Here is a 24,742-nt window from a genome sequence, read left to right on the forward strand (position 1 = left end):
GCTATACCACTGTAAACAGGACGGAATCTAATTCCGCAGGGCTGACCGCTATCAGGGGGAGTAGTAGCCTTCACTTGATTTCGAGGTCTGGTGCTGGTTCTTTAACTTGGCATTTATCTGACCGAAACCCGATTGTTCACCAAGCTACTTTGATCTAAGGTTCATCACACATCTAATAACCACCAGGTTTAATGAAATTCCACCAAAAAATGGATCTTTAATTGTTTCCGAAGTCTGGTGGATACCAGAGGAATCAAGTAGTGCCTCATCTTGATTCGTCCGATATCCACCAGGTTTGATAAAATTCCACCAAAAATTGGATCTTTAATTGTTTTCGAAGTCTGGTGGATATCAGATGAATCATGATTAGGCACTACTTGATTCATCTGATATCCACCAGGTTTGATAAAATTTCACCAAAAAATGGATCTTTAATTGTTTTCGAAGTCTGGTGCTGGTTTCTCTAATCTGGTGTTTGTCAGATCAGATTATTAACTTGAGTTCTCAGGTGATAACCACCAGGTTTAATGAAATTTCACCGGAAAATGGACCTTTAATTTCAAGGACGGGTGGATATGAGATCGCAAGGCTGACCTACTACGCTAGGTCTCGGCGAGAGGAATGAATGTTAAGGACAGGTAGGATGCAGAAACGGATCATATGGTAAAGTGACTTGGCCATTGAATACGCATCTCGTCCGTCTAGCGTATGAATTATTGGCCTCTCTGTATTTCCCCGTCTCGGGTGGCAAGACGTTTCTAATCCTGAGATCCATTTGACGTACTGTTACTAGTATGGGTTTCCTACATCATAACGCCCCCCCCCCCCAACAACCGAAAAAGAATCGTAAGATTTATCATTCCATTGACCACTCTATTAGGGATTTTATCATGTGAAATATTCAGTGGTATCAAATCCTCCGATAGGCTCCCCATTCTGTTTCAGAGCCACTATCTAAAGGAGAAAAGAAAAAGAAAAGCCTGGAAGGGGATACATAGCAACAGGCGATAAGAACGGAAATGTAGACTGGAGTCGAAGGAAAAAGATACAACTGAAGAGCAAGGCTACATTAGAATGCCACCCAAATGAGCCACCACAAACAAGGGAAAATCTAGGCAGTGCTCTGCGAGAACAGGGCAATGGTCGAGCCATAAGTGCTCTGGTTGGGGTGCTGAGGAACCATGCTCTTGCCGTCAGAGGAAGTGACCATGTTGACGGCCGCCTTGGTCGTAAGACCGTACAGGTGCACGTCAGAGCAGTCGACCTCAACCATGTTCTGCTGGCAGTCCTCGGAGTTGAGGCATGTCTGGGCGTAGTTCTCGAAGAAGCTGTACAGACCGGCACCGTAGGCATACACGTCCGAAGAGCCGAGAACACGCAAACCCCAGGCCTTCTTACAACTAGCGGTAGTACATGTGGAGAAGTCGGGATCGTTCCAGGTCTCCTGAGGAGTGAATGGGTACAGCGCAGTGGGGTTGGACTGGTAGTAAGGAGTTTCACTCTGGATCAGACCCATGAAGACGTTCTTGGCGTTGGAGACCTGGTAGTTGTACAGCTGGTGGTGCTCAGAAGCGGTTCCATACAGCCAGACAGGGCCCTGGGACTCGATGAGGATACCACGGCCAGTGTAGATGTTGACCTGAGCATGATCGGGGAGGTCGAGCTCGTGATCGGCGGTCCAGAACCAGGTGTTCTCGAAGTAGGCACTGGCGTCCTTGGTGACATGCATGAGCATGAAGGCGGCGATACATTCGTCCTTGGGGGTAGTCTGCACGAGAGGGGTCTTCTTGCAGGTGTTGCTCTGCATCTCGGTACCAGCGGAACCACCGATGCGGAAGTGGACGTCCCACATACCAGCAGAGCCCTGGGTGGCACCAGCAACGTTCCATTCCATAAGGATAGCACCAGGGGCAGGGCCCTTGGTGGTGATGACAAGGTCGCTGATCTCGACGGAGCCAGAGTCGCCCTTCTGGCCCACCTGGATGGCAGGCACAGGGTTCTTCTGGTCGGCGAACTTGCTGCCGTGAACCATGATCATGGGCCAGACCTCACCCGTGATCTTGATGTCCTTGGGGATCTTGAGGGTGTCGGTGATGACATAGGCGCCGTGGTCAAAGTAAACAATTTGGTCAGAGGAAGCGCCATCAAGGACCTTTTGAAGAGCAGCGGTATCATCGGTAGAGCCGTCACCCTTGGCACCGGCGGACTTAACACTAACAAAAGAGGAAGCAGCAACATCCTCGTACAGAGGCTTGGACTTTTCGAACACAGCGCCGTTGGCAAGGAGGCCGCCCGACATGGTAGACTTCATAGTGCTCTGAGTGCGCGCAGAGGAAACAGCCTGGGCGGCACCGCAAGTACCACTGCTGCCGGAGTCGGCTCCTGATTCGGAGCCAAAGGTGCTGCTAGAGGTACCCTGAGGAATCAGAGCGCTGGCAGTTCCACTAGCCACAACAGAGGGGCCAGCTGGTGCTTGAGTAGTCTCCGAAGGCACGACAGGAACACTGGGTGACGCAGGGACCACGCTGTTGGAGGCAGCAGGCACTACTTCGCTAGTAGGGGCAGACTCACCAGTAGCGAAGGGAACGGGGAGATCAACGGTTCCAGTGGCACCAATAAGCGAAGATAACCAGGTGTTGTCAAGGCCGGGAATGCCAGTCGGGAGAAGAGAACGATCACCGCTATCACTACCAGTGGGAAGAGCTGCAGGCTCGGAGCGAGTGACGGTACGCTCGGGAGCGGGAAAACTGTTGCTAGCAAGGGAAGAAGTAGAGTAGGAAGCAGGGCAAGCTAGCACAGTAGACATGACGGTCTTGGTGACAGTGATAACATCCTCGTCACCCGGCGCAGGAGCCGAGACCGCACGCTTGCTTGGAGCAGAGCCAGGAGAGTAAGTGTTACCCTGGACCCAGTCGGCAATGACGGAACCTCCTGCAAGGACATTGTCACCGTCGATGCTGGAAACCGCGACCTTTGAGCCAGAGAAGTCGACGTTCCGGAGTACCAAAGTGCCACCACCGTTGGGGATGCTCTTCTGGCTCCAAGCAGTGACGACACCGGTCGGGGTGTTGGTAAGCTTACTGTCGAGCATCATAACGGAACCAACGGTCTGGTTGGAAGGAGAGTTCGACATGTTGAGCCCGACCTGGCAGTTGTTGATTTCGACGGACTTGAAGGTCCACGCCCAGTTCCAGTTCATGAAAATAGCAGTCTGACAGCCATTGAACTTGAGGTTGCGGGTGGTGAACTGCTGGTTACCGAGGAACATCCCATAGTTTCCGCCATTGAAAGTGAGATCGGACATGAAACCTCCAGATCCGTTGTCCATGAAGATACCCTGTTGCTTGTTGGCAGCACCGCCGCCCTTGACCATCTCGAAGCGAATGTTCTGCAAGCTAGTAGCCTGACCAACTTGCCAGTGAATCCCAGCACCGGAGCCCTGGGGCATGCCAGAGATATCAATCACCAGGTTACGAATAGCACGGAAGAAGTTGTTCTGATTAGTGTACCAGTTGCTGCCATCATTTTCGTAGGGGTCGGCATCGATCACGGCCATGCCCGAGAAAGCAGGAGCGGCCTTGATAATAGGCAGATCAGTAGCATCACCAACAATCTGGGTATAGTAAAATTGAATGATAGGCTTGGAGACCACGTAGGTACCGGGAGGGAAGTACACCAGGGCGGGGGTGGTGGTGGAAGAGTCACAGCCTTTACCGCAGCGCCCTCCGGAGGAGATGGCCTTGTTGATAGCAGCGGTGTCGTCGGTCGAGCCGTCACCTTTTGGTGTATTAGTGCTCTGCTCAGGAGAATCCAGCTTGGATAGGACATACCCTTGGCGCCAAAGTCCTTGACGTTCCGGAAAACTTGATAATCGGCGTTCTTGTTGAATGCAGCAACACCCTGACGCTTGATATTCGCGACCCAGTAGCCTGATGAGGCCCTCTCAGACACTGCCAGGTCCTTAGTCACCGGTGTGACTGGCACAGCGCTCACAAGAGCGGTTGGAAGGCCCAACAAGAGGATGATGTGGGCGAAGAACATCATGATAGACGTGTGGAAAATAGCCATGTTTATGATAGCTGTCGCTGAGCCAGCAGCGAAATCGTGTCCAAAGTAAAGAATGGATTCCTAAGGGAACAAAAGGATTCAGTAACCAGTACTGAGGAAAATGAAGAGGTCTGTTTTCCAAGTAAAGCAGGACCTTGTCAAAAGGCAGAAGGAAAGAACTGGGAAGCTAGCTGCGTTCACAGAAAGATTGAATGTGAAGCAGCTCCAGGCCGGTGACTTCCAAAATGGAGAAAGAAAAAGAATGGAAAGAAAGAGTGAATTGTTGAGCTTCGAAAGAACAAAGAGAAGAAAGGACGAAAAGATAGAAGAGACCGAGTTCTGGACTGACCTATATTGTTCAACTGGTCCCTGCGGCCTCAAATTGTCCCTGAAGCACTTTCCAGGCTCCGCTTTCCTACGCGCCGCCGCTGCAGAGTCCACGCCCACCAATCACTCAGCCCCACCGAAGGACTGGCGCCGATCGTGAAACGTTTAAGTCGACGGCTGAAACGCTAGAGGAGCTAATCACAAGGACGGTTGTTGCAGGTTTGGTGCCAAACAAATTGGTCTGATTACTGGGCCTAAGCCACAGCTGAAGGAGGCTTGTTATTGGTATACCCCTGGATGAGTCTGCAGCCTGATCCGTGCTAACGAGCGAACTTTCAAGATCTCGAAAAGGCCCAAAAACTGGAGAGAAAAACGAGAGGACTCAAAAGGGATCGCGCTGGGCTCTCCATTGCTATTATAGGATCCTCCGACCCGTAAACAGGATCGGCCAGAGCATTCCAAGATACTTGATCGCATGGGAACTGCGTGTCCCATCCAGCGGGAGAAGGGGCATGGGATCATGGATAATTCTCCCCGGTCCCTTCCATCACAATAATTGGCAACAATGGACGCGATGTGGGACGGGTGACGGTCCTCCTGGTATGGAAGACCAGTGGAGCCCCCCCTTTACCCTCCGTGGTACTCGCGAATGCACATCAGGGGCAAACTCGCTCGTTCGCGCCTCGACCCAAGGCCATTCTCCAACACAGCCGCGGCTTCTGGTATGGTCTAGGGCTGACACTGTGAGCGTTGGCTGTGTTGACAGCCTCGCGTCGTAGACTTGGTTGTTAGGGGAAGCGGGTTGTTATGGGGTCGCATTCCGAGACGCGGGGACGAAATTCCTCATGACAGTCATGACGGAGGAGGCATCAGCTCCACCAAACACGGCAGACTTGGCAGGCACAGGTCGCAGAGTTCACGATCCCTCGTACTGGAACGATGATCAGTCCATGTGAAGAACCTGATAAGCGGGAGCTGCTCCGCCAAGCTTTTCCCCTTGTCGACGTACTATGCAGGTGCTGCGCTTCTGGCATCTTACACTTTTAGCACAATAGACAGGTCTCCCGATAATATTGGTCATTGCAGGTAAGAACTTGTTTCTTTAAATTTCGATCCGGTTCTTTGTCCTCTTCAATTGCAGAGGTACCAGCGTTTAGCAGATAGATCAGACGCCAGCGGGCACTGTTGTATGGGCAATTGGACAAGGCCTAGTCCGCAAATATATACATATACCGCTGGCCCGGCACTACCCGCGATGTGAGTTCAGTCCCCTCCATGTAAGCCTTTAGGCTCTAGCTCCATTAGATTTATGGAAGAGCTCCAATATGCGCGTACTAATTAAAAAAAATTAGATACCTAATATGCTGTCTAGGTTTGCAGCCTAAATCCTTCACATCTCCGGATGTCCGGATCCAAAAGCGGCAAGTAACTACTGCTTTGGGAACATGAATACAAACTCTTGAGAACCTTCAGACGCCACAATCTTTACATATGCGATTCCCGAGGTCAGGACCACAAAGCTGAATAATATTCGAAATTTTTTTTTTAATTTTTTTTTAGAGCTATGGAGACAACTTACCTCTATATACAACGTTAAAGGCCACGCGTCCGTCTCACCACGGGTAGAGATAGGCAGCGAAAACTACTAACCCATGCCCCGCTAGAAGGCTAGACCATTCGGCCCAACAGAGCTCCGAGTCTCCGTACGCCCTCAGTCAACTGCTGTGGTTCCGCCCATGCAAAGCATAGGCGAAGCCGATCAGAAAATCGATTCTTATCGGCGCCTTGGTCACCAATGACCTGGAATAGGGTCCCTGGAGCTAGCCGAAGGTTCTCCTCCCGCTGAGCGCGCCTGACTACATCTGCTGCATCCACATCACTTGGTAGCTTGATCCAAATGAAATACCCACCAGCAACCGGACCGGGAGGTTCTGGCACGGAAACTCCGTGGGGGACCAAATACTCCTCAATCGCGGCGATCATCCTGTGGTATCGATCCCCATAAGCGGGCCGCAGAGTATCCCGAACATAGGTTTCCAAGAACCCAGTGGCAAGTAGCTGGTCAACGCACGCGGCAGACAGCTGCGAAGGAGCTCCTCCTGACCGAGAAGACCCTCTGATCATTCGTCAGCAATCGTTGGTACATCGTCTAGCTGGAAATAAGACTCACACTTGCGACAACCCATACGCAAGCTTCTCCGACGCTTCTGCCCATCCCGTGCGAGCCCCGGGGCTGATGAGTTTACTAAAACTGCCGTTGCTGATTGTGTGGCCCCATTCATCAACGGGACCCCCGTCTAAGTAGCGATCCACGTCCACCAAGCGTGGTGCAACTGGGTGTTCAGTCTGTGCAGGGTCTCCACCCGGAGTGGACGGCCACTGCAGCATATCATAAACGTCGTCTGTGACCAGCAGGGCATCGTACCTTCGAGCCAGACGCACCAGCTCCTCTCTGTGGCCCACAGACATGATCTTGCCAGACGGGTTGGCAAAGGTCGGCACGCCGTAAATAACGTGCTTATAGATCTTGCGCCAAGGCCGGGGAAGTTTAATTTTCTAAACAGACCATGTTAGTTTTGAAAATCTCACACCGTCTTCTCTCGGCGGTAGACGCAATTCCGTATGGCCAAGATACCGGTTCCGTGTTCCCCTCTGCTGCGGCCTTCTTCTCCGCCGCCTGCAATCCAGCCTCTAGAAATTCGAGGTCTAACCCCTCGTCATTCTCTGGGACGCCGTGCACTCGCCCATCAAAGCCCGCATCATCGAAGATACGGCCTGCCAGGTGGTAAGTTGGTTCTACCATCCAGACGGTGCGCGTGTAGAGCGGGTCAGTGAAGACCTGGAGGACGCAGGCAAGATTCTGACTAGCCCCGCCCGTGATACAGATGCGTAGTAACGAGATACGGTCGCAAGGCTGGTAAAAGGTCTCCAGCCAGTGGGCCACGTGGGCCCTGAGAGGCTCATAGCCCTCATCGGGGCCATACTGGAGCGCAGGGTTCGTGATATCAGGCGTGGTTAGCACGGTCGTGGCGGAGCGGAGCAAATCTGGTGCGGGTAACAGCGCGGGGTTCGGCCAACCACAGAGAAGATCGATGAAGTCAGGGGGCGCAGTCATGATGGAGTGAGAGTTGACTTATGAGGAGGCTCAATGTCAAGAGCCAAGAGCTCTCTCTCTGGGGGCGGATCCGTTATGTATCCGTGGGCGAGACAAAGTGAACATGGAACCAATTAAGCGCGATGAGGGGGACAGGCACTGATGGCCGAACCCCCCCCCGCGTTACGAGAGTTGGATGGTGCTGTTAGAGCAGCAGGTGCTTAGTGAGTTCGCGTTGGAAAACTCGACGTTTTTCTTTTCCTATTTCTTTTTTTCTTTTTCTCTTTTTTTTTCCTTGACAGCTTGTTCTCCCAACTGTCCTGCAAACAGGCATACTGTATGTACATGCCACGTCAGGTACGGTATTGCCTCACTTGCTGGTAACATGACTAGCGTCGCTAGGCATGGCCCCTCTCTTCCGGGACTGGGTAAGTCCCGGTCGGATCTCGCGGCAACAAGCGTGCAATATCAATCATATCCAATTGGATGAAATGAGATAATTGGCTCTGCATAGTTAACTAAAACTAAGACAGCAGTATTTTCACCCCCACTAGGCCGTACAAAGATCTTCAAGATGGGGGTCCTCATGTATCTGGATCTCGTCAAACCACGGGCATGTCCCATGGACGGAAACTCAGCCGCACGAGAAATGAAATAATCACAATTCATGGACGTCAGATATGACAAGGCGGAATTCTCAGATCGAATCTTCCTACGAAGTATCCCGGGGCAGGGCGTGGGTCCCGTAATGCACAGCCAAGGAACCACCAGAGCTATTATTGGCATGCAAAGGAACCGGATCGAATGACTGGGCTTGATAGTTTTGGGTAAGGCTCCGAAAATCATGTAAAGTAACAGGGAAAACTTATGCAGTAAAAAAAAAAAGCCTCCCAAGGTTTTTTTCGGACTCGTCCCTTCCACACTTTTATTCCTGAAACGCCCCTGAGTCGGGAGACAATTTTCTCTCGTTGCTCTGGTCGGAAGTCTGAACTCATTCCCACTACCATTCTTTGCATGTTCCCTCCTGCCGATCCATTCTCCGGAGAACCCACCCCTGGTCACTCATCCCCCCTCTTCATGACCTACGCCTAACTTGACCTGCTCTTCTTGCTTTGCGCCGCGGTCGCTTACTCTTCGATTCCTCCAATTGTGCCCCCCCTATACCTCTTAGGATGTTGTCAGCTCCCGTTAAGTCGGCGAAGCGCATCTCGTCTCTCTTCTCTCTAAGCCACAAGGATCACAATTCCGGTTCTCCTGCATCCCCGAAATCCTCGCCCGATGGCCAAGACCGACGCCCTCGAAGTAGTTCTCGACCAACTCGCCATGTTTCGACCCCTAACCCCGGCTCGGAGCCTCGAACCATTCCAAGTCCCATGGAGCGCTTTGATCTGGAGAGCCTACCACCGCCCCCATCATTACTCTCTGTAAACCAGGATCTAGCCAACAGTGCCCCCAGTTCACCAGATGGCCGACCATCAAGCAGAGGGCGCGAGTTGGCCAGACCCGCGAGTTCGGGCGGGTTGGCCGTTCCAGGGTCGAACTCAGATTCCCGCCCGAGTACACCATCAAAGCGCCGCAGCTGGATGCCCGGAGCCATGGGCGCCCGGTCACGCGCCAGTTCAGTTGATATGAGAAGACCTCCACAGAATCTCCCCGCTGCATGGATTGCTGGATTGGACCAGAAGATCGTATACGACTTAGGGCCGCTCTCCCGGGGCGAACGGGTACGCAAGCCAGGGCATCCGAGAAAAAAGCCCCTGGATATGAAGATCGCTGACTGTGGTGTAGATCAACGAACTGTGGAACGAGCAAGGCGATACCTATGTGTACCTATTCCCGCAAGCCACCGGCCGGCCTCCGTCTTTCAAGGTTGACTCCACCATTTTCGCCGAATCCCCATCTCTGACCTTCCTTGCCCGGGGCACCGATGCGAAATCCAGTGGCCTCGATCAGCCAATGCGCTCCCTCTCCGTGCAGAGCCCGACGGGAACTACCCCGGCAAACGCTCTTGACAGACTGAATGGTGTTGCTGATGAAGATTATGAGAGCTCAGGCAGCCAACGCATGGCTTTTGAAGATGGCGTTGACGAAATGCAGGAATTGCATCTGTATCTCCCAATCCCACTCAACAGCGATGTGTCGATGCCGCAGTCTCGTCTCTCGCAAGATGACACGGAAACCCTCCTTCTGTTCCGCAACCTTTTCGCTTTTCTTCTGGGACAGGCGCTAGTCGCTTCTCCCAAATCCGCCTCCCTATTCAGCATCTTCATGGACGTTGCCGTTCTTCTGGCGCGCTTTGAGTTTACAAATCTGGACGGATCCAACTTCGGTGAAACGGCTACGTCGAGCTTTGCCAACTACTGCGATGAATTACGTTTGGCTGATGTGCGAAAGAGTCGGGAAAAGACGATTGAAGCCCTCGTGCTCGGCGAGCGTTTACGGTACTTCCCGCTCTACCTGGAGGGCTTTGTCCATGGTGTAGGAAAGCTTGATGAAATCAAGCAGCTCCGTAGCCCGAAGTTCAGTTTCATCCACCCCACCACCCAAAAACGACTGGAGCGTGGCTTCATCGATTTGGATTCCCGTCTCCGTGGTCTGTACATGAAGCTGACCGACTTTGACTTTCCTTCGATCTGGTCTGGTAGTGCCAACTCGGCCACCTCTGCTGAAAGCAAGGTCATTCGTTTCGGCAAGTGGCGCAACGCGTTTGCTGAATTCCGTCGTTTCACCCTTCAATACTACCGCAACAAGTACGGCTCTTGGCCACCGAAGGCTCGGTCGAAGAAGAATGAATTCGAGGAAAGCGGTCTTAACCGCATGCTCCTTCTCGACCTGTACCATGATCTGACCGATCTCTACGATATGCTTGTCGACCGCACCCTTCTGACCACCCGCTCGATCGATACCTCTGGTGCTGGCGGTGACCCTACCCTGACTGCTCCTAGAGATGTCATGATTCGGGCCCTCCGCCAGTTGCTCAGCGAGTACGATCGCAGTACTCCCCCGGTACTACCTCCAATTCCGTTCGATATACCCAAGATACCCGGCTTGCAAGTGCTACACCGGAAACCCTTGGACGAGAAGAAGGAGAACAAGTTGAAGAACAAGAAGATCAAGAACTCCGACACCAACGCGGTTCTTATGGATTCTTATAACCGGGATTCTATGCGCCCTACTGCCTTTATCGAAGCCTTCATGCAGTTCGAACGACGCTGCGCTGCTGGTAAGACCCTGGAGGACCTGATTGACCTCCGCTGCGGTCAATGGATCTTCCTTTATGCCGTAATCCAATCGCTGCCCATGCTCGTAGTCGACGTGCCCGATGTGCGGTTTACCGAGAATGTGGAGTACTTTCTTTGCATCGCTCCCCGCGGCGGTGCTCCTTGGATTCAAAACGACACCAAGTCCTCTCGTGCCTGGTTTGGAGTCGCCGGCGGTGCTGGTGTTGTGAGCCTGCCATCCGATGTGGTCATCAATGGTGTCGAGGGTGTTTATCGTCGCAGTCACTGCTGGCAGGTAGCAGAGAAATGGGCCGACATTGGTCAATTGAACGATCCACCCATGATCGAGGATGCCGCCTGGGATGAAAATGAATCTTCCATCTCATCGCCATATCAAGCCCAGCAGTCCTCGGCGGGCTCATCTTCAGACCCGCAGCCTCCCCCCGATGAACCTGTCGCACGGTGGGTTGACGCCTCCCCCGCCTGGTATCGGCAGAGATCGGTCTCCCGCCGGTGGCCGGCCACAACGGACGTCTATACATCCTGGTCTCGAGGCACTTCCGCTGCCTGCAGGCATCGCTCCCATTGAGCCTCCCACCCGCCCTGTCAGTCGCTTCAATCCCAACATGAGTTTCGATGATATCCTCCGGGAGGTCCCCAAGAAAGAGAAGGGGAAGAAGCACTGAATAATGCCGTTTTCGATTTTCCTTTGCCTTTCTCATTCCGAGCTGTTCGCGCACTGCAACGATGTGGTTTTCCACAAGCCCGATCGGCCTTTTTTTTCCGTCTCTCAACTCTTTCTGCTTTTTCTCTTGTTCTGTCGATAGGCGCATATTTGTCACATGAAAAAGGTTGTACGGCGCGATGCACAGGGCACAGAACAAAAAACAACCATTTAATGTACTGGAGACGCATGGGAGACACACAGCATCATAATTCATCAGCATATCAGCATCGGCATCTCCGGAGGAGGGAGCCTAATGTCTTTTTTTTTTTCTTGCTCTATACTCTGGTTCTCCTATCTCACTGCTGGATGCCCCTGGTATTCTCTTTTCTCCAATTACCGGAGACTGATAGAAAATAGAGATTTTTAATGTCTGCTGAAACCAAGTATCACCGAGTATATTAGACTTTGTTGTGTTGGGGTGTTCCCCGTTTTGAGCCTCAGAACCATGGAACCGGTTTTGTATAACCTCCCCTCGCAGCATCTCAATATGCCTTAATCTTCAACCCTTTCAATCCCTCTACCTCCAAACGAATCCCGAGGCGTCCCCCCCCCACCTTGCAAGCCGCCTCGAATACGAGCTTACCAAGCCACCTGCACAGAAAAGCGCCCCAAGTTCCACCGCAGATCCTTACTAAGTTTGCCGCTAATGATCAAAGTTAATGCGACGATTTCGACGTACCACTTCTTCACTCGGGGTTACCAACAAACTGCCGTGGCCAGGATTGCAGATCTATGAGCATCAAACCGTAACCATGGCTTGAAGCACACGGTTGACCACCCCTCACCCCTCCGCAAAAAAATCAGATCAATCACCAATGCCACGCTCCCGCACCCGCTCTATCGGGAGCGAAGGCCACGAGCGCCTGGAGCCCCAGTTCCTCCGCGCCGCCGAACAAGACGACCCAAGAGCTCTGGCCAAAATCATCGCCCTCGCCCACGAATATGGCCAGTTCAGCGACAACTTTCTCCGCGTGGGCCTCATGCGCAGTGCCGAGCGCGGCAACGTCCCGGCCACCGAATATCTGCTCCACGCCGGCGCAAAGACGGACGTCGCGAGCAGCCGCCTCTCGCCGCTGCTCCGTGCTGTCGAACGCGACCATTACCAGATCGTGCGGCTGCTCCTGGATGCGGGTGCAAGCCCCGACTCAACCGACAAGGAGGGCCGGACGGCGCTGATGACGGCTGCGTGGAAGAACCACGCGGATGTGCTGCAGCTGCTGATCATGCGGGGCGCGAATGTCAACGCGCGGGACCACAGGCAGCGGAACTGCCTGCACAATCTTGCCGCGGACAAGGAGTGCCGGTTTGGATGGGGGAGGAGATTGTGGAGTTGCTGCTGCGGACGGAGTGCGAGGTCGACGCGACGGACGAGCTGGGGCGGACCCCGCTGCACTGGGCGTGCGCGACGGGGAACCGCCGGCTGGTGGAGCTGCTGCTTTGCAGGGCGGATGGGAAGAAGGCGGATATCGATGCGGCGGAGCAGCGGGGGAAGACGGCGCTGCATATTGCAGTGATCCATGGACGGGTGGAGATCGTGCAGTTGCTGATTGCGCATCAGGCGGCGGTGAATGCGTGCTCGGATGGGGCGTGGACGCCGCTTCATAATGCGTGCGATAATGGGAATAAGGCCATTGTGCAGATTCTGTTGCGCGAGGGCGCGCATATCAATAGTCAGTTGTTGAATGGTGTGACGCCGTTGCATCTGTGTGCGCAGGGGGGTCATGTCGAGGTTGTCGCGTTGTTGCTGGAGCGGCCGGATTTGAAGAGGAGGGTGAGGGATAACTTTGGGTCAACGCCTTTCCTGCGCGCGAGCCAGTTCAAGCAAAAGGAGGTGATCAAGTTGCTTGCGCCGTCGAATAATGTGGATGCGCTACCGGACGATGTCAAGGATGCTTGTAAGGCATTTGATGCGACGGTGATCTCGTTCGGAAACTTCAAGAATGAGAACAAGGTCGAGCGCACGTCGGTGTTTAACCTGCTCTATGGGAAGGACCCGCAGAATCCGCATAAGCAGGCTTTCTCGACGCAGCCGGATCAGGACCGGGCGACGGATTTTCGCTGGATTCATCTTCCTGCAAATAACATGTCGTGGGTTGAGTCCCTGATCACGAAGAGCTTCATTGAAGAAGGAGCCCACGACGTCGAAGGATTCAAGGGGTTGGAAAAGTCGTTCAATTATCAACATCGGGGAAAGAAGGTCCACTCCAATTTCATGAGACCGTTGTGCCAGAGTACGCCGCGTCTCATGAAGGCAAAAGAGGAGAAACCGACGGATGATTATGCCTCGGAAACGGGGCAGTCCACGGCAGATGGGAGCTCGAGTCGCAAGCACAAGGGGTCTATCGATGACGGCTCGAAGAAGCACAAGAACAAGAATAATCCAAAGCAAGGGAAATCTGGAAGCAATCCCGGGACACCCAAGTCTGAAACAAAGAGCAAATCGCCATGGGGCTTCAGCGATAGATCTCGATCGTCTCTTCCGTCAACGACACTCTGTAAGGAGCCTCCAGGCCTGGTCTCAGCATGTAATGTCTGTATGTACATGCCATATCTGCATTTCGAGACCATCGAGCGCAGACAGATGATGGAGGAAGCCATTCGACGAGCAGAAACTCTCAGCTTTCAGCCACAAGGCATCAAGAGGACGCGAACCCGTGACGAAATGCTGATAGAAGCACATCTGTCCACGTCAACGACCTCGCTGCACGTTCGTCGGACGTTGGATCAATTTGCGTATCCCAACATCGATACCGCGAGTCGAGACAAGGACCAGGTCGTGTACAGATACCAGACGAAAGGTCCGGGCCGCGAGGAGGCGGGAAGCCCGAAGATCTTTATGGTTGACCAGCTCTGGATGTGGGTGCTAGGGACGAATCTGATCATTACTAGCTTCCCTATGCGTTGGGACCAACCCAAGAATGACCCGCTCAACGTGCTTGACGGGATCATTGAGGACATCAATTCCAAAACTCGAGACCCCGTGCAATCGGTCTATGATCTAGCGATCATCATCACCAATCGATGCTCGGGCGTTTTTGACCGTCACCGTCTGGGCGACGACCAGTACCAGTTTCTTGACATGTTTGAAAGCAGCATCGGTATAGCCACCGATCGAGAGACAATTCTATTCAATCGCTTCAACAGGGCGTCTGCGCAAGCATCGAAGTGGCTGAAAACACATCGCAAGCTCAACCGTTCTTCCCGCATTTATCGTGCGCGGAGTGGCTCCTCAGATGAGAATTCTGATGACGACGAGCGCGTCCACCATGATGGCTCGCCTTTGTTTGTGGATGACCTCCTGGATATTGGTAAAGAGACCGATCTACTTTCCGAGGCCAAGGATATCCGGGATGAGCTTAACATGATAAACACCGTTCTGGAACACCAGAGAAATGTCCTGCGAGACCTTGAAGAGGTCATTTGCGATATCTATTACGGCCAACATCGCTCGCAGCACGAGGTCAAAAAGCGCTTCAAGGATCAACAACGCATGATCGATATGCACATCAAAGATATTGAGCGCATGGATAAACAAACAGCCCGTATCTACGACTCCATCACTGACCTCCTTGACCGTAAGTCCTGGACCTGGATGACCAATTACCCTGCGATCCTAACGCGAAACAGTCAAACAGAAACACGCCAATGTCTACGAGGCTCGCTTCGCCCGCGACCAAGCCGCCGGAACCAATCGCCAAGGCAAGATTATCATGGTGTTCACCATCGTCACGATCATCTTCCTGCCCCTATCCTTCATTGCCTCCGTCTTCACCATCAACATGAAGGAATTCTCAGACCTGGATCTTCCGTACGTGGCCAAATACACGTTCGGAATTGGATTCGCCATCTCAATCCCGCTTATCCTCGTCGCCCTCTCCGTCGATGATATCGGCGACTTCTTCAACTACAGCCGGAGCTGGCTCTCGGGCAAAAGAAAACGAACGAACGTCCCGGATAGCAAAGACGACTACCAGGATCTCGAGTTCAAGAAGAACATTAGTGTCGCCAGGTCGCGCAGAAGTGGGGACGGCTATGGGCCTGGTCTGTTTCCCACGTCGACGCGCGGCACGGGGTCGTCGCCGCGACCGGAGATTTATGTAAATGGGCGCGCGAATGCGCTCAGGAAAAGTTTTGAAGTTTCTCAGAGTTTGGACTATAGGCGTTGATCGTATGAGCACTAGACGACAGTAATGACACGAGTAAAAATTTATTAATTCAAGATCAGGTCAGCTAAGCAGCCACCGCGGAGGCCTCAATTTTTCTCCCCTTCTTCTAGAATAGAGAGACTGAAGACTAAGATGCGGCAAAAGAGCTCGTATATCCTGTACTAGTAGTGTGGTAGATAATGAAACTCGTCATGGCCCTTCTACTAGCATGATACGGAATTCTGTACTGATTAGTTAGGACCCACGCGAGCCCTAGAGCCCTGGAGCGGGGCGCCCAAGCTGTATTACTGAACAAGGCTTAGCCTCCAGCTCCAGCAAGGGTCTACTCGGAAGGAACAGTTCTGAATCTCGTAGCCTGGCAAGCCTCACCTTCACTCTTGGTCGCGGATTGAAAGCTGCAGGCGACTGGAGTGGCGAAGATAATGTGTGAGTCACCTCGGGGATGTCAACCGCCCGAGCCCCCTCGGACTTACCAGTTATAGAATCCGACCAAGCTACCTCTTTCCCCGGCTTTCATAGCTTGGAGCTTCTGGTATTTTCTACCTTGCACCAGCTGACGCGCTGTTCTTCAGTTCGGATCTCATTAATCAGATTCGGCTTTATTGATGCCCCGAGTGGCAACTCCAGCGTGAAGGCAACATGATTGCGTACACCTCGGTGTCACGATCCAGAGGGTGACGAGGACGATAGATGCCTGCAAGTCACGAACTATATAAGCTCTGGAAGATGTCTTCCCATAGCTCCTCTTACTTATTAGATCACATCGCATATCTGCTTTGATCTTCCCTGATCCTTCTACTTTCTGTACTCTCTCACCCCTTTTCGCACCGTCACATCTACCAACACCCTGTACTTCTAGATCTTTTTTTTTTTCTGGATAGTATCAATACAAGATGGCTTCAATCTACCACCTCAACAATCCCCCGAATCCTTGGGAGTCCCTGTTGACCGGCCTTGAGGACCATCCCTTCTTCGCCGGGCGAGGCCATCACGGAGGCCGCCATCATCACCATGGACCTCCTCCCCCTCCCTTCTTTGGATGGGGTGGCCCAGCTCATCACGGACACCACCATCCAGGCCCTCATCCATTCTGGGGCATGGGGAACAACGAGGCTGCCCCTGAAGACTCTCAGAAACCCCACAACGCCGAGCCTACACCCGGTCCTTCAACTGAGAAGACCCCCCAAGCAGAGCAAGAGAAAGCCAATGCCGACAATGACAACGAAGACGATCACCCCCGCCGCTGTGGTAAAGGAAAACAAGCCCACGGGAAGCACGCTGGCGGCCGTTGCAGAGGCCGTGGCATGGGTGGTCGCGGCGGATGGGGTCGCGGAGGATGGGGTCGTCCTCACCCATATGCCGGACACCGCGGCCGTGGCCACCACCGCGGCTTCGGCAGCCCTGGCGCTCCCGACTTCGACTTCTTGCGCCAGCTAGCCTCGCGGTGCGGATTCCCCATGCCCGAGCCCAGCGCCGGCACCGCCGACTTCGCGCCTGTCGTCGACGTCTTCGACGCTCCTACGCAATACATCGTGCATGTGTCGCTCCCTGGCGCGAAGAAAGAGGATCTGAGCATCGACTATGATACCGACGAGTCGGTCCTGCGCCTTGCCGGGGTCGTGTACCGGCCTGGCGTGGATGAGAACCTGCACCAGGCTCTGGTCATGGAGGAGCGCGGCCGGGAGGTCGGTGTCTTTGAGCGGGAGATCCGTCTGGGAACGAGCCAGGCGCCTGCTGCTGTTCTGGCGGATGAGATTAGTGCCAAGCTTGAGGATGGCGTGCTGAACGTGACTATCCCGAAGATCTTGGTGGAGGCACAGCCGGAGCCAAACAAGACTGTTTATGTTGAGGATCTCAATGAGAAGTCGCCCAGCAAGACGGTGACGCCGGCGGAGTCGGAAATGAGCGATTATGATGACGAGGAGGAAGAGGCGAAGGAGTACGTCAAGGTCCCCGTGCAATAGATGGGGTTTTGGGATTTTTAGGGTTCAAGTCTTTTGACCACATATGGAGGTCGGTGTTTCTGTTCTTTCTGTTTCTCAGCTCTCGGTTTTGAAATAATATTGCTGCTCGTGGAGTGGCTTAAGCAAAGATTTTTCCCGATTCGCTTCCTAGTGTAGAGTGTTGAAAGACCTTGGTCTGGTAGTCATGAAGACTCGAAAAGTATACTGACCCTTGACAATCCCTGGAACGAACATGGCGTTCATCGTCGATGACACGATACAGTCCTTGCACGGATTTGCGTTTGAGAAGGATGTAGGCTGTGGATTACGCCTGAGAGACTGCCTGCTGTGGATCTTCGTTCCAATCCATCTGGACACATCGTATTCTCTGCCGAGTGCTTGGCCATGCCGCATCATCCACCTTCGTCTCCATGACAGAGTTCTGTCGCTTGTCCAAGTGCCGACAGAGTGTAGCTGCGGAAGAATCTAAGGTCGGATCGCTGAGTGCTGCTTGCCACTGGCAAACGTTGATAGTCACTCTAAAGAGGAGAACGGTCTAAACCCACCGTCATGGGCAACGCAGAATGGGTCTGAGAATGCCCACGTTCGCTTCAATTACTGAACGCTGGGAAGCAGGTCGACCTTTAATGGCTTCGATAAGTAATACTTATGCTTCAGGTATTGTTCGGTGGGCTTCAAAATCACAGATCGAGTACTAGTGCAGTACAGCCTGCGCTTTTGTTGACCAGTCCACAGCCTAGTTGAGGCACCGTAACCTTTTCAACTTCCCGACATCCGCCCAGGCCGGAACCGATCGTGCTACGACATGCTGCGAGGGCTCGGACTACTGGACGCATGAGATAGAGCGATCTCCGTAGCCAATGCGGACGACTAAAGTATCCAGTCAATAGTCCCCAAAAAAAGTTGAGCGATTCGAATTGTTCACACTCCCCAACATAATCAAGTTGGTCGCCTAATCAGCCCTGGGCGCCTGAGCACCAAACCGGCCCTGGGGGATCTTTGGTCTCGACTCATTCGACTCATTTGACCGAACAAATGTGCTGCTTATCGATATTCCCAAAGAGGAAGATACGACGGCCATGCATCCGACAATGGGCCGTGCGACGAGCCCGGAGGACTCGTGCTTACGGGTTACGGAGGCCTTCTCCACCTTGGATTCTGGAAGCTCCGCCTTTCCCGTACTCTATTCTTCTAGGGGGTTTCACTTCTGGGATGCGAGACTAAAGCTTGCTGGGGGCTACGTAGGACAGTCGTGGGATAGTCGTCGCGGTGTTGCCCGCTAGGCTCCAAGTACGCAGTACGCACGCGTATCAAGTAACGTACTTTGAGCTTAGGCTGAGGGAGAAATGATTCAAGAAACGAAAAAAAGGAAAGAAATGAAATGAAAAATGAAGCCGACACTTTGCCCCAACCGAGCAGTTCCATACCGACCCAAAGTACTGGGTCCAAGTGGATCGGGAACCATGTGTCCATACGGGACCGGAGACAACCCATAGCGTTGAGTTAGACAAACAGTAAGCAGCTGCGCTCGACTGCTCTCACGGTCATGATTCAGGACAGAACTTGCGCCCGTAAAACAGGCCAATCAGCCCACCCTGTGATTTGCATATGAAACGTACCATAAGCTATGCACTCGTGCCGCGGTGTATGCCCAGGATCTCCGTCTCGATACGCAACACGACCAGCACGCAACGATACGGGACCATGGCCAGTTTTCCGGAGGACTCGATGATGAAACCGGTGCATCCAAACCCCCCCTTTTTTCGAGACACCCCACAAGCGGGAGTCGGCGGACGTGATCGTCTCCGCCATCCGCTTAACACGAAATACGAAAGACCCACGCCCAACGAGGCAGTTGGAATGGCCATCCAGGATCAACAAGCAGCACCTCCCTCGCAGTCCAGGATCAAGTTTGCCCTGGATCGACCGCGCCCCCCAGGTTTGCTGTTGCATCCTTTCACCAGTCATGCGCGGTTCCGTCCCCGTTATGGAACTGGAGGAAGGCGATCTGGAAAAGAGTGCTGACAACTGACGCAGAGTGACAACAGCTTGACTTCATTATTCCCCACTGGTGCTGCTGCCAGGTAGATCGACATTTTCCGACATACGCTCTCTTGCCCAACCATTGCACAGTGTGGCAGCTTCGCATCGGGTGTTAGCAGTTCTCGGCCAAAAAGGCGCCCTGCCGTTGATAGGCCTGTCTAGAGTCGCTTATTAGCACAGAAAGTCTGGTAGGCCCAGAACGGTTCTCGGCTCGCTAGGCAAATTCTGGAAATTCTGGTTTCGAGAATCTTTCTCTTTTGTGTTTGCGGGGAAAAGAAAACCACTAAGAACGAGGCCGTGATGCTGCCCAATGAGACTTGCGATTGCTCGATTCAAAATGCAAACCGTGTTGATCTGGCCAGCAGGGGACTAGTAAATGGTGCCACTTGACTCGCTATCAGACGGCCCTTCGGAGTCCCACTGCTATCTCCGGAATGAAATCATGAATTAGATAGTTCGAGATCTCCGTCTTCGGTAACCTGCTCAGACTAAAAAACCGAAGGGTAAAAAAAAAAAGGCGTCGCATGGCCGAGCATCCAATCCGCGTGCAGCAAGGGGTAGATTTGGTCCAGGTGATACATGGGCGCCACCCAAAATACGCTCATTATTCTTTTATTTCTGGTCTCAGCACCCGTGAATCGGGGGGGGGGGGGTTCTCTCTCTCCACCGAGTGCTTAAAATCTGGGTCTGTCCCTCGAGCGCGCGTGAGGAGGTCAAATTTCTGTCCGTTCAAAATGCCTTCCCAAATAAGCACCTACCATGAGTCCGTCCCTTCCAATCCTTCGTTCTACGCATGGAGCTAATCCTGTCCCAGATCGCCCCCAACAGACCCGCCGATTAAGATCACAGTAGGCAAAGGAAGCACCTATTATGTGCATCCGGGGGCCTTTGCGCCGTATACGTCGTCGGCATTGCACGCCCAGATCCACGGCTCCTGGAAAGACACCTTCGCGAAAACGCTGGACTGGTCCGACTTCGACGAGCAGACCATCGAATGCGTGTTGCAATTTCTGTACACCGGCGATTACGATACTCTCCGGGCAGCCTCGGAGCCCAATGGGGAACAACAGACCACATTTCAACTCAACTCCAAGAAAGGTGGGTCGGAAGCGAAGCCGCGGTCCTGGTCAGCAACACTAACAGACGCACCAGCCAGCACCGTCAGGCCCCCGGCCAAGAAAACCACCCCATCGCCAAATGAGGCCATCGATGGGCCCGTGAGCGCGCTGAAAAACGGCCTCAAGACAAGACTCGAGTCCAGCCAATCAGAGGAGCCCCACGCCTCCGAGGCTACAGTAGCCGAGATCGCCGCGCACGCCAAGGTGTACGCCTTCGCGCACCGATTCCTGTTCTCCGAGCTAGAGGAGCATGCGCTGCATCGCTTGTCGCAGGGCCTGGTGTCCATCCAGAACAAGAAAGTCAGCTTCTATCCGCACATCGCCGAAGCCATTGATATCATCTACGCCGAGACTCCCAGCTTCTCCAACAACCCCGCACGGAAGCTGATGACTCAGTTTGTCGCCATGGGATATACGTCGCTGGAGGGCGAGGACCTCGACATCCTGATCGAGGAGGATAGTGATTTCGCGGTGGATCTGTCGCATGCGCTGGCGCGGGCCTTGTACCAGGAGAACCCCCTGCAGGATAAAGTCACTGCGATGGAGAGGCAGATGCGGGAGATGGAGGCGAAAATGAAAGCGCTGACGGCCGAAGTCAACGGCTGGGAGAAGTGGGATTCTCGCCTCCCATTGAATGAGCGGAGGTGGCCAGCATCGTACTACTAAACTGACCCTGGCTTTCTCTTTCAGACTTCTCGGACATTTTTTTTTTTCATTCGATGCTTTTCTACTTTGGTTCTTGAAGCGTTTGGCGTTGGGCTGCAGACTGGGACTGCGAGCGGTCACGATTTATGATACCATAGCATATTTTTGTAATCTTTTCAACATTCGGTTGCTTGTTTCAATCTACCCCAAGCTTCAACAATATCAATTTGAATCTTCAGGACGTTGGCCCAGCTTAATTAGAAACAAACCTGTAGACATCCGACCTCTCGGGCAATTCACGCCCATACCTGCAGAAGAGGTCGTGATCGCGCTCGATTTGGGTTTTCATTCATAATAGTCGCCCCAGATCAGCACCTTCTATGCGCAATTGCATGCCAACCGGCTCTCGATCACGCTCGATCGCGCTCGATCGCGCCTGACTTTAATCCGGATTATCTTATCGTTGACGTTTCTGACGTCACAACGACGTTGATTCCACGAGGTACTTGCAGCAGCATCAACGACAAACGATTTCAATTGATCATCATAAATAACAGTTGGACAGCTCCCAAATCTCTAATTCCCAATTTATTCCCCGACCTACACATCCCGTCCATCACCATGTCCACCAACCCAACAATCAGCACCAGCTCGGGCAACCAGCCCGTAGACCCATACAAGTCCCAGAACTCCGAGGACCCCCCTCTGGCCACGAAGATCGAAGAGCTGACCGACTTCATCTCACAAGTGAAGTTCGGCATGCTGACGACCAAGCAGTCGGGCGGCGATTTCCTCGTGTCGCGATGCATGGCATTGGCCGCTAAGGTATGTCTCAAACCCCTCCCCATCTAGAACATATACATCGCATCCGCTCCCTCCCATAATCTCTTAAATCCAATCTGACATATTTTCCCCAGGAAAACGGCGGCGTCGACCTCCTCTTCCATACAAACCTGTTCTCCGGCAAGACCTCAGACGTCTCCATTCACCCGCAAGAAACCAACATGTCCTTCCTGGACCCGGTCAGCGGCGCCTGGGCCTCCATCTCCGGGACAGCGAGTGTGATCGCCGACCCGGCGGTGATCGAGAAGTACTACTCGCCAGCACTGAAGGCCTGGGTCGGAGACCTGGGTGATGGCGTGCATGACGGAGGGCCGAAGGACCCCCGCATCGGCGTGATCAAGCTGGAAGCTAAGCTGGCGACGCACGTGGCTGCTCGTAAGGGCATCATGGGGCGTGCTTATGATACCGTGAAGGGTGCCGTGCAGGGCAATGTGCCCGCCATCAACAGCATTCGGGAGATTAGCACCGAGGAGCTGGATGAGTGTAAGTTGGATTGAGAACCCATGCGTGTCTTGAATTGTGAAATGGAATTTACTGACGTTTTGGCAGGGCGTAAATCGCACTAGATTCTGAAATAATGACTCAATATGGATACTGAGTTAGCGTTATGCTCATGAACTTGCACTTTGTCTTATGTCTTCTGTTATATGTAGGGCTTGCCGTGGGTATTTGATATCACGCGAATGCGGCTGAGTTTCTACTCACTATTCTATCAAATTGGAGCTGTACGATTGGCAAATGGTATCTGAGGATCATCTATTTTGCTCGCTGAGCGCTGCTCGAAGAAATAAACCAAAAAAGGGGGGGGAAACAAAACAAGTTATGGGTATCATGCCCCCACCACCGAAAACTCCTCGAAATATGTAAGAATTGTCTAGAAGAAAGCGCCATCCCGCCTGCGATCAAATCTGCAATATATCAGTAAAAGCGACGAAAAATTTTTTTTTTTTTGTAAGAGGGGGGTTGACTGACCAGGCGCAGGGCCATCCGCGCAGGCACCCGCCCATTGTTCAACAGCATGGCTGTTGATTTATGGGGGGTGGCCTGGAGCTTCCGGTAGGCCTCGCGGATGTGCCGCGGCTCAATGGGCGTTCGACCCTCTTCCGGAGGATCGAAGAGGCCTGTCTCGCGTTTTCGCTTCTTCGAGTTCTCTCCCGTCGCGTCCGCGCCACCACGGTTCTTCTCGTGATCCTCCCGCTCCTTCACTTTCAACGCCTCCTCCGTGAGCGTCTGCACGATCTCGAATGTGAGGAAGCCCAGGATGTCGACAATGTCGTCGTTCGGCTTCGACTCCGTCACGATTCCGAAGCCGGCCCACTCGCGGAACCGCTTGCTCTTGCGGTAGGTGAATGAGGCTTGTCGGCACTCGGACCAGAAGACGTACTCCTCTTTGGTCATGTGCTTGGTTCGTTCGTCGGCCGCGGCAAGACGCTGGAGGGTCGCGTAATTCTGCTCCTCTTCCTCCTCATCTTCCTCGTCTTCGCGCTCGGGGATCTGGACGGAGAAAAAGCTGTGGACGTCCCAGGCCAGACCGACTTTGGCGCGCTTGTTCTTGGGCTTTGCAGCCACATCTTGTGGGCCAGCGGCCACACCAGCCGCATCGTCGGCGCCCGCAAAATCAGCGGCATCGGCTCCGCCCTTGTCGTCGGAGTCCTTCACGTTCTTTCGCACATCTTTCCATGACAGGAATGTGCGCAGACGGGAGACTTTGGCTTTGTCATGGCGGATGAGGAAAATGAGGTCATCAGTAGAGATGGAGCGAGAACCCCGGCGGGTGGCCAGGAAAGTACTGCGGGAAAGCTAATAGGTCATTAGTTACGATGGATATATGTGGGAGCAGGCTTGGGAGACCGGCTTACAATCTCCACCACTTGTTGGCGAGTAATATCTTCGATCAGAGTCGTCGTCTCGATAGAAGGCTCCGCGGTCTCTCCGGACACAAACATCATCTTCAGAAAAGATTAGTATGTCTTTCCTTCTATGGTGGCTCAATCTCCTCGGAATCGGTATCAGATCTCCACCCTGTTTTTGGATAGTCTTGTTTTTCTGAGGCTTTTGCTTCACTCTTGCGTTTGGATGGGTTGACTGGATAGACCATGGCAGGAACTGATTTGAACTTGTTCTGCCCATTCTTGCCCTTGAAGGTTTTGAAGAGTGGAGAAACAGATTTTTTCTTCCAATTGGTGAGACTATTGTTGATTCTCAAGCGGGCAAGGGACTTGATCATTGGAGCAAATAGGATAGTAGGTGCATCAGTGCGGGAGCCATCGGGCGTCTCCTCCGTATCAGCATCGTTTAGGTGATTGTAGGAGCTGTCTCCCATCGGATCGACAATCTTGAGCCTACGCATGCGTAAAGCAAGCTGGGAGATGGAACCCATACTCGAAATATTGCTCAGAATGAGCGGGCGTGTTTTGTCTTTTCTTTTCTTTTTTTCCAAGAGCTGGCCCTGGAAGGGCTCGGTCCAAGTTCTCCGTTGCCGAGTCCCCGGCCTTAAGACGAATCTGATTCAGAAAGATCGACTTGAGATTGGGTACAAAGTAAAGG

The 24,742-nt window shown here is 53.2% G+C and overlaps 10 protein-coding genes across 10 annotated transcripts; 6 read left to right on the forward strand and 4 right to left on the reverse strand.

The window, feature by feature from the left end:
* Positions 1 to 1,111: 1,111 nt before the first annotated feature.
* On the reverse strand, positions 1,112 to 4,068 carry N7468_002373 (uncharacterized protein; the record flags this gene model as incomplete). Its single annotated transcript, XM_058471670.1, has 2 exons — positions 1,112 to 3,777; positions 3,831 to 4,068. The coding sequence occupies 2 exons, from the start codon at positions 4,066 to 4,068 to the stop codon at positions 1,112 to 1,114; spliced, it is 2,904 nt and encodes a 967-aa protein (XP_058334811.1).
* A 1,974-nt stretch (positions 4,069 to 6,042) lies between these two features.
* Positions 6,043 to 7,489, reverse strand: N7468_002374 (aminotransferase-like domain-containing protein; the record flags this gene model as incomplete). Its single annotated transcript, XM_058471671.1, has 3 exons — positions 6,043 to 6,490; positions 6,545 to 6,930; positions 7,010 to 7,489. The coding sequence occupies 3 exons, from the start codon at positions 7,487 to 7,489 to the stop codon at positions 6,043 to 6,045; spliced, it is 1,314 nt and encodes a 437-aa protein (XP_058334812.1).
* A 1,151-nt stretch (positions 7,490 to 8,640) lies between these two features.
* On the forward strand, positions 8,641 to 11,375 carry N7468_002375 (uncharacterized protein; the record flags this gene model as incomplete). Its single annotated transcript, XM_058471672.1, has 3 exons — positions 8,641 to 9,192; positions 9,257 to 11,221; positions 11,244 to 11,375. 3 exons carry the CDS (start codon positions 8,641 to 8,643, stop codon positions 11,373 to 11,375), a joined length of 2,649 nt encoding a protein of 882 aa, XP_058334813.1.
* Positions 11,376 to 12,231: 856 nt separating this feature from the next.
* Positions 12,232 to 15,582, forward strand: N7468_002376 (ankyrin repeat protein; the record flags this gene model as incomplete). The annotated part of the gene is made up of 3 exons (XM_058471673.1): positions 12,232 to 12,654; positions 12,738 to 14,991; positions 15,044 to 15,582. The coding sequence occupies 3 exons, from the start codon at positions 12,232 to 12,234 to the stop codon at positions 15,580 to 15,582; spliced, it is 3,216 nt and encodes a 1,071-aa protein (XP_058334814.1).
* Positions 15,583 to 16,475: 893 nt separating this feature from the next.
* Positions 16,476 to 17,546, forward strand: N7468_002377 (Hsp20/alpha crystallin family protein; the record flags this gene model as incomplete). Its single annotated transcript, XM_058471674.1, has 1 exon — positions 16,476 to 17,546. The coding sequence occupies one exon, from the start codon at positions 16,476 to 16,478 to the stop codon at positions 17,544 to 17,546; it is 1,071 nt and encodes a 356-aa protein (XP_058334815.1).
* A 1,704-nt stretch (positions 17,547 to 19,250) lies between these two features.
* Positions 19,251 to 19,578, forward strand: N7468_002378 (uncharacterized protein; the record flags this gene model as incomplete). Its single annotated transcript, XM_058471675.1, has 2 exons — positions 19,251 to 19,485; positions 19,511 to 19,578. The coding sequence occupies 2 exons, from the start codon at positions 19,251 to 19,253 to the stop codon at positions 19,576 to 19,578; spliced, it is 303 nt and encodes a 100-aa protein (XP_058334816.1).
* A 745-nt stretch (positions 19,579 to 20,323) lies between these two features.
* On the forward strand, positions 20,324 to 21,373 carry N7468_002379 (uncharacterized protein; the record flags this gene model as incomplete). The annotated part of the gene is made up of 2 exons (XM_058471676.1): positions 20,324 to 20,352; positions 20,404 to 21,373. The coding sequence occupies 2 exons, from the start codon at positions 20,324 to 20,326 to the stop codon at positions 21,371 to 21,373; spliced, it is 999 nt and encodes a 332-aa protein (XP_058334817.1).
* A 600-nt stretch (positions 21,374 to 21,973) lies between these two features.
* Positions 21,974 to 22,761, forward strand: N7468_002380 (blue light-inducible protein Bli-3; the record flags this gene model as incomplete). Its single annotated transcript, XM_058471677.1, has 3 exons — positions 21,974 to 22,177; positions 22,270 to 22,678; positions 22,745 to 22,761. 3 exons carry the CDS (start codon positions 21,974 to 21,976, stop codon positions 22,759 to 22,761), a joined length of 630 nt encoding a protein of 209 aa, XP_058334818.1.
* A 352-nt stretch (positions 22,762 to 23,113) lies between these two features.
* Positions 23,114 to 24,144, reverse strand: N7468_002381 (transcriptional regulator SPT3; the record flags this gene model as incomplete). The annotated part of the gene is made up of 2 exons (XM_058471678.1): positions 23,114 to 23,984; positions 24,047 to 24,144. The coding sequence occupies 2 exons, from the start codon at positions 24,142 to 24,144 to the stop codon at positions 23,114 to 23,116; spliced, it is 969 nt and encodes a 322-aa protein (XP_058334819.1).
* Positions 24,145 to 24,173: 29 nt separating this feature from the next.
* On the reverse strand, positions 24,174 to 24,545 carry N7468_002382 (uncharacterized protein; the record flags this gene model as incomplete). Its single annotated transcript, XM_058471679.1, has 1 exon — positions 24,174 to 24,545. The coding sequence occupies one exon, from the start codon at positions 24,543 to 24,545 to the stop codon at positions 24,174 to 24,176; it is 372 nt and encodes a 123-aa protein (XP_058334820.1).
* Between the last annotated feature and the right edge of the window lie 197 nt (positions 24,546 to 24,742).

This window comes from Penicillium chermesinum, assembly GCF_028974085.1.
Source record: "Penicillium chermesinum strain IBT 19713 chromosome Unknown utg000002l:1.0-5270490.0:1.0-5274688.0, whole genome shotgun sequence".
NCBI classification, from domain to species: Eukaryota; Fungi; Ascomycota; class Eurotiomycetes; order Eurotiales; family Aspergillaceae; genus Penicillium; species Penicillium chermesinum.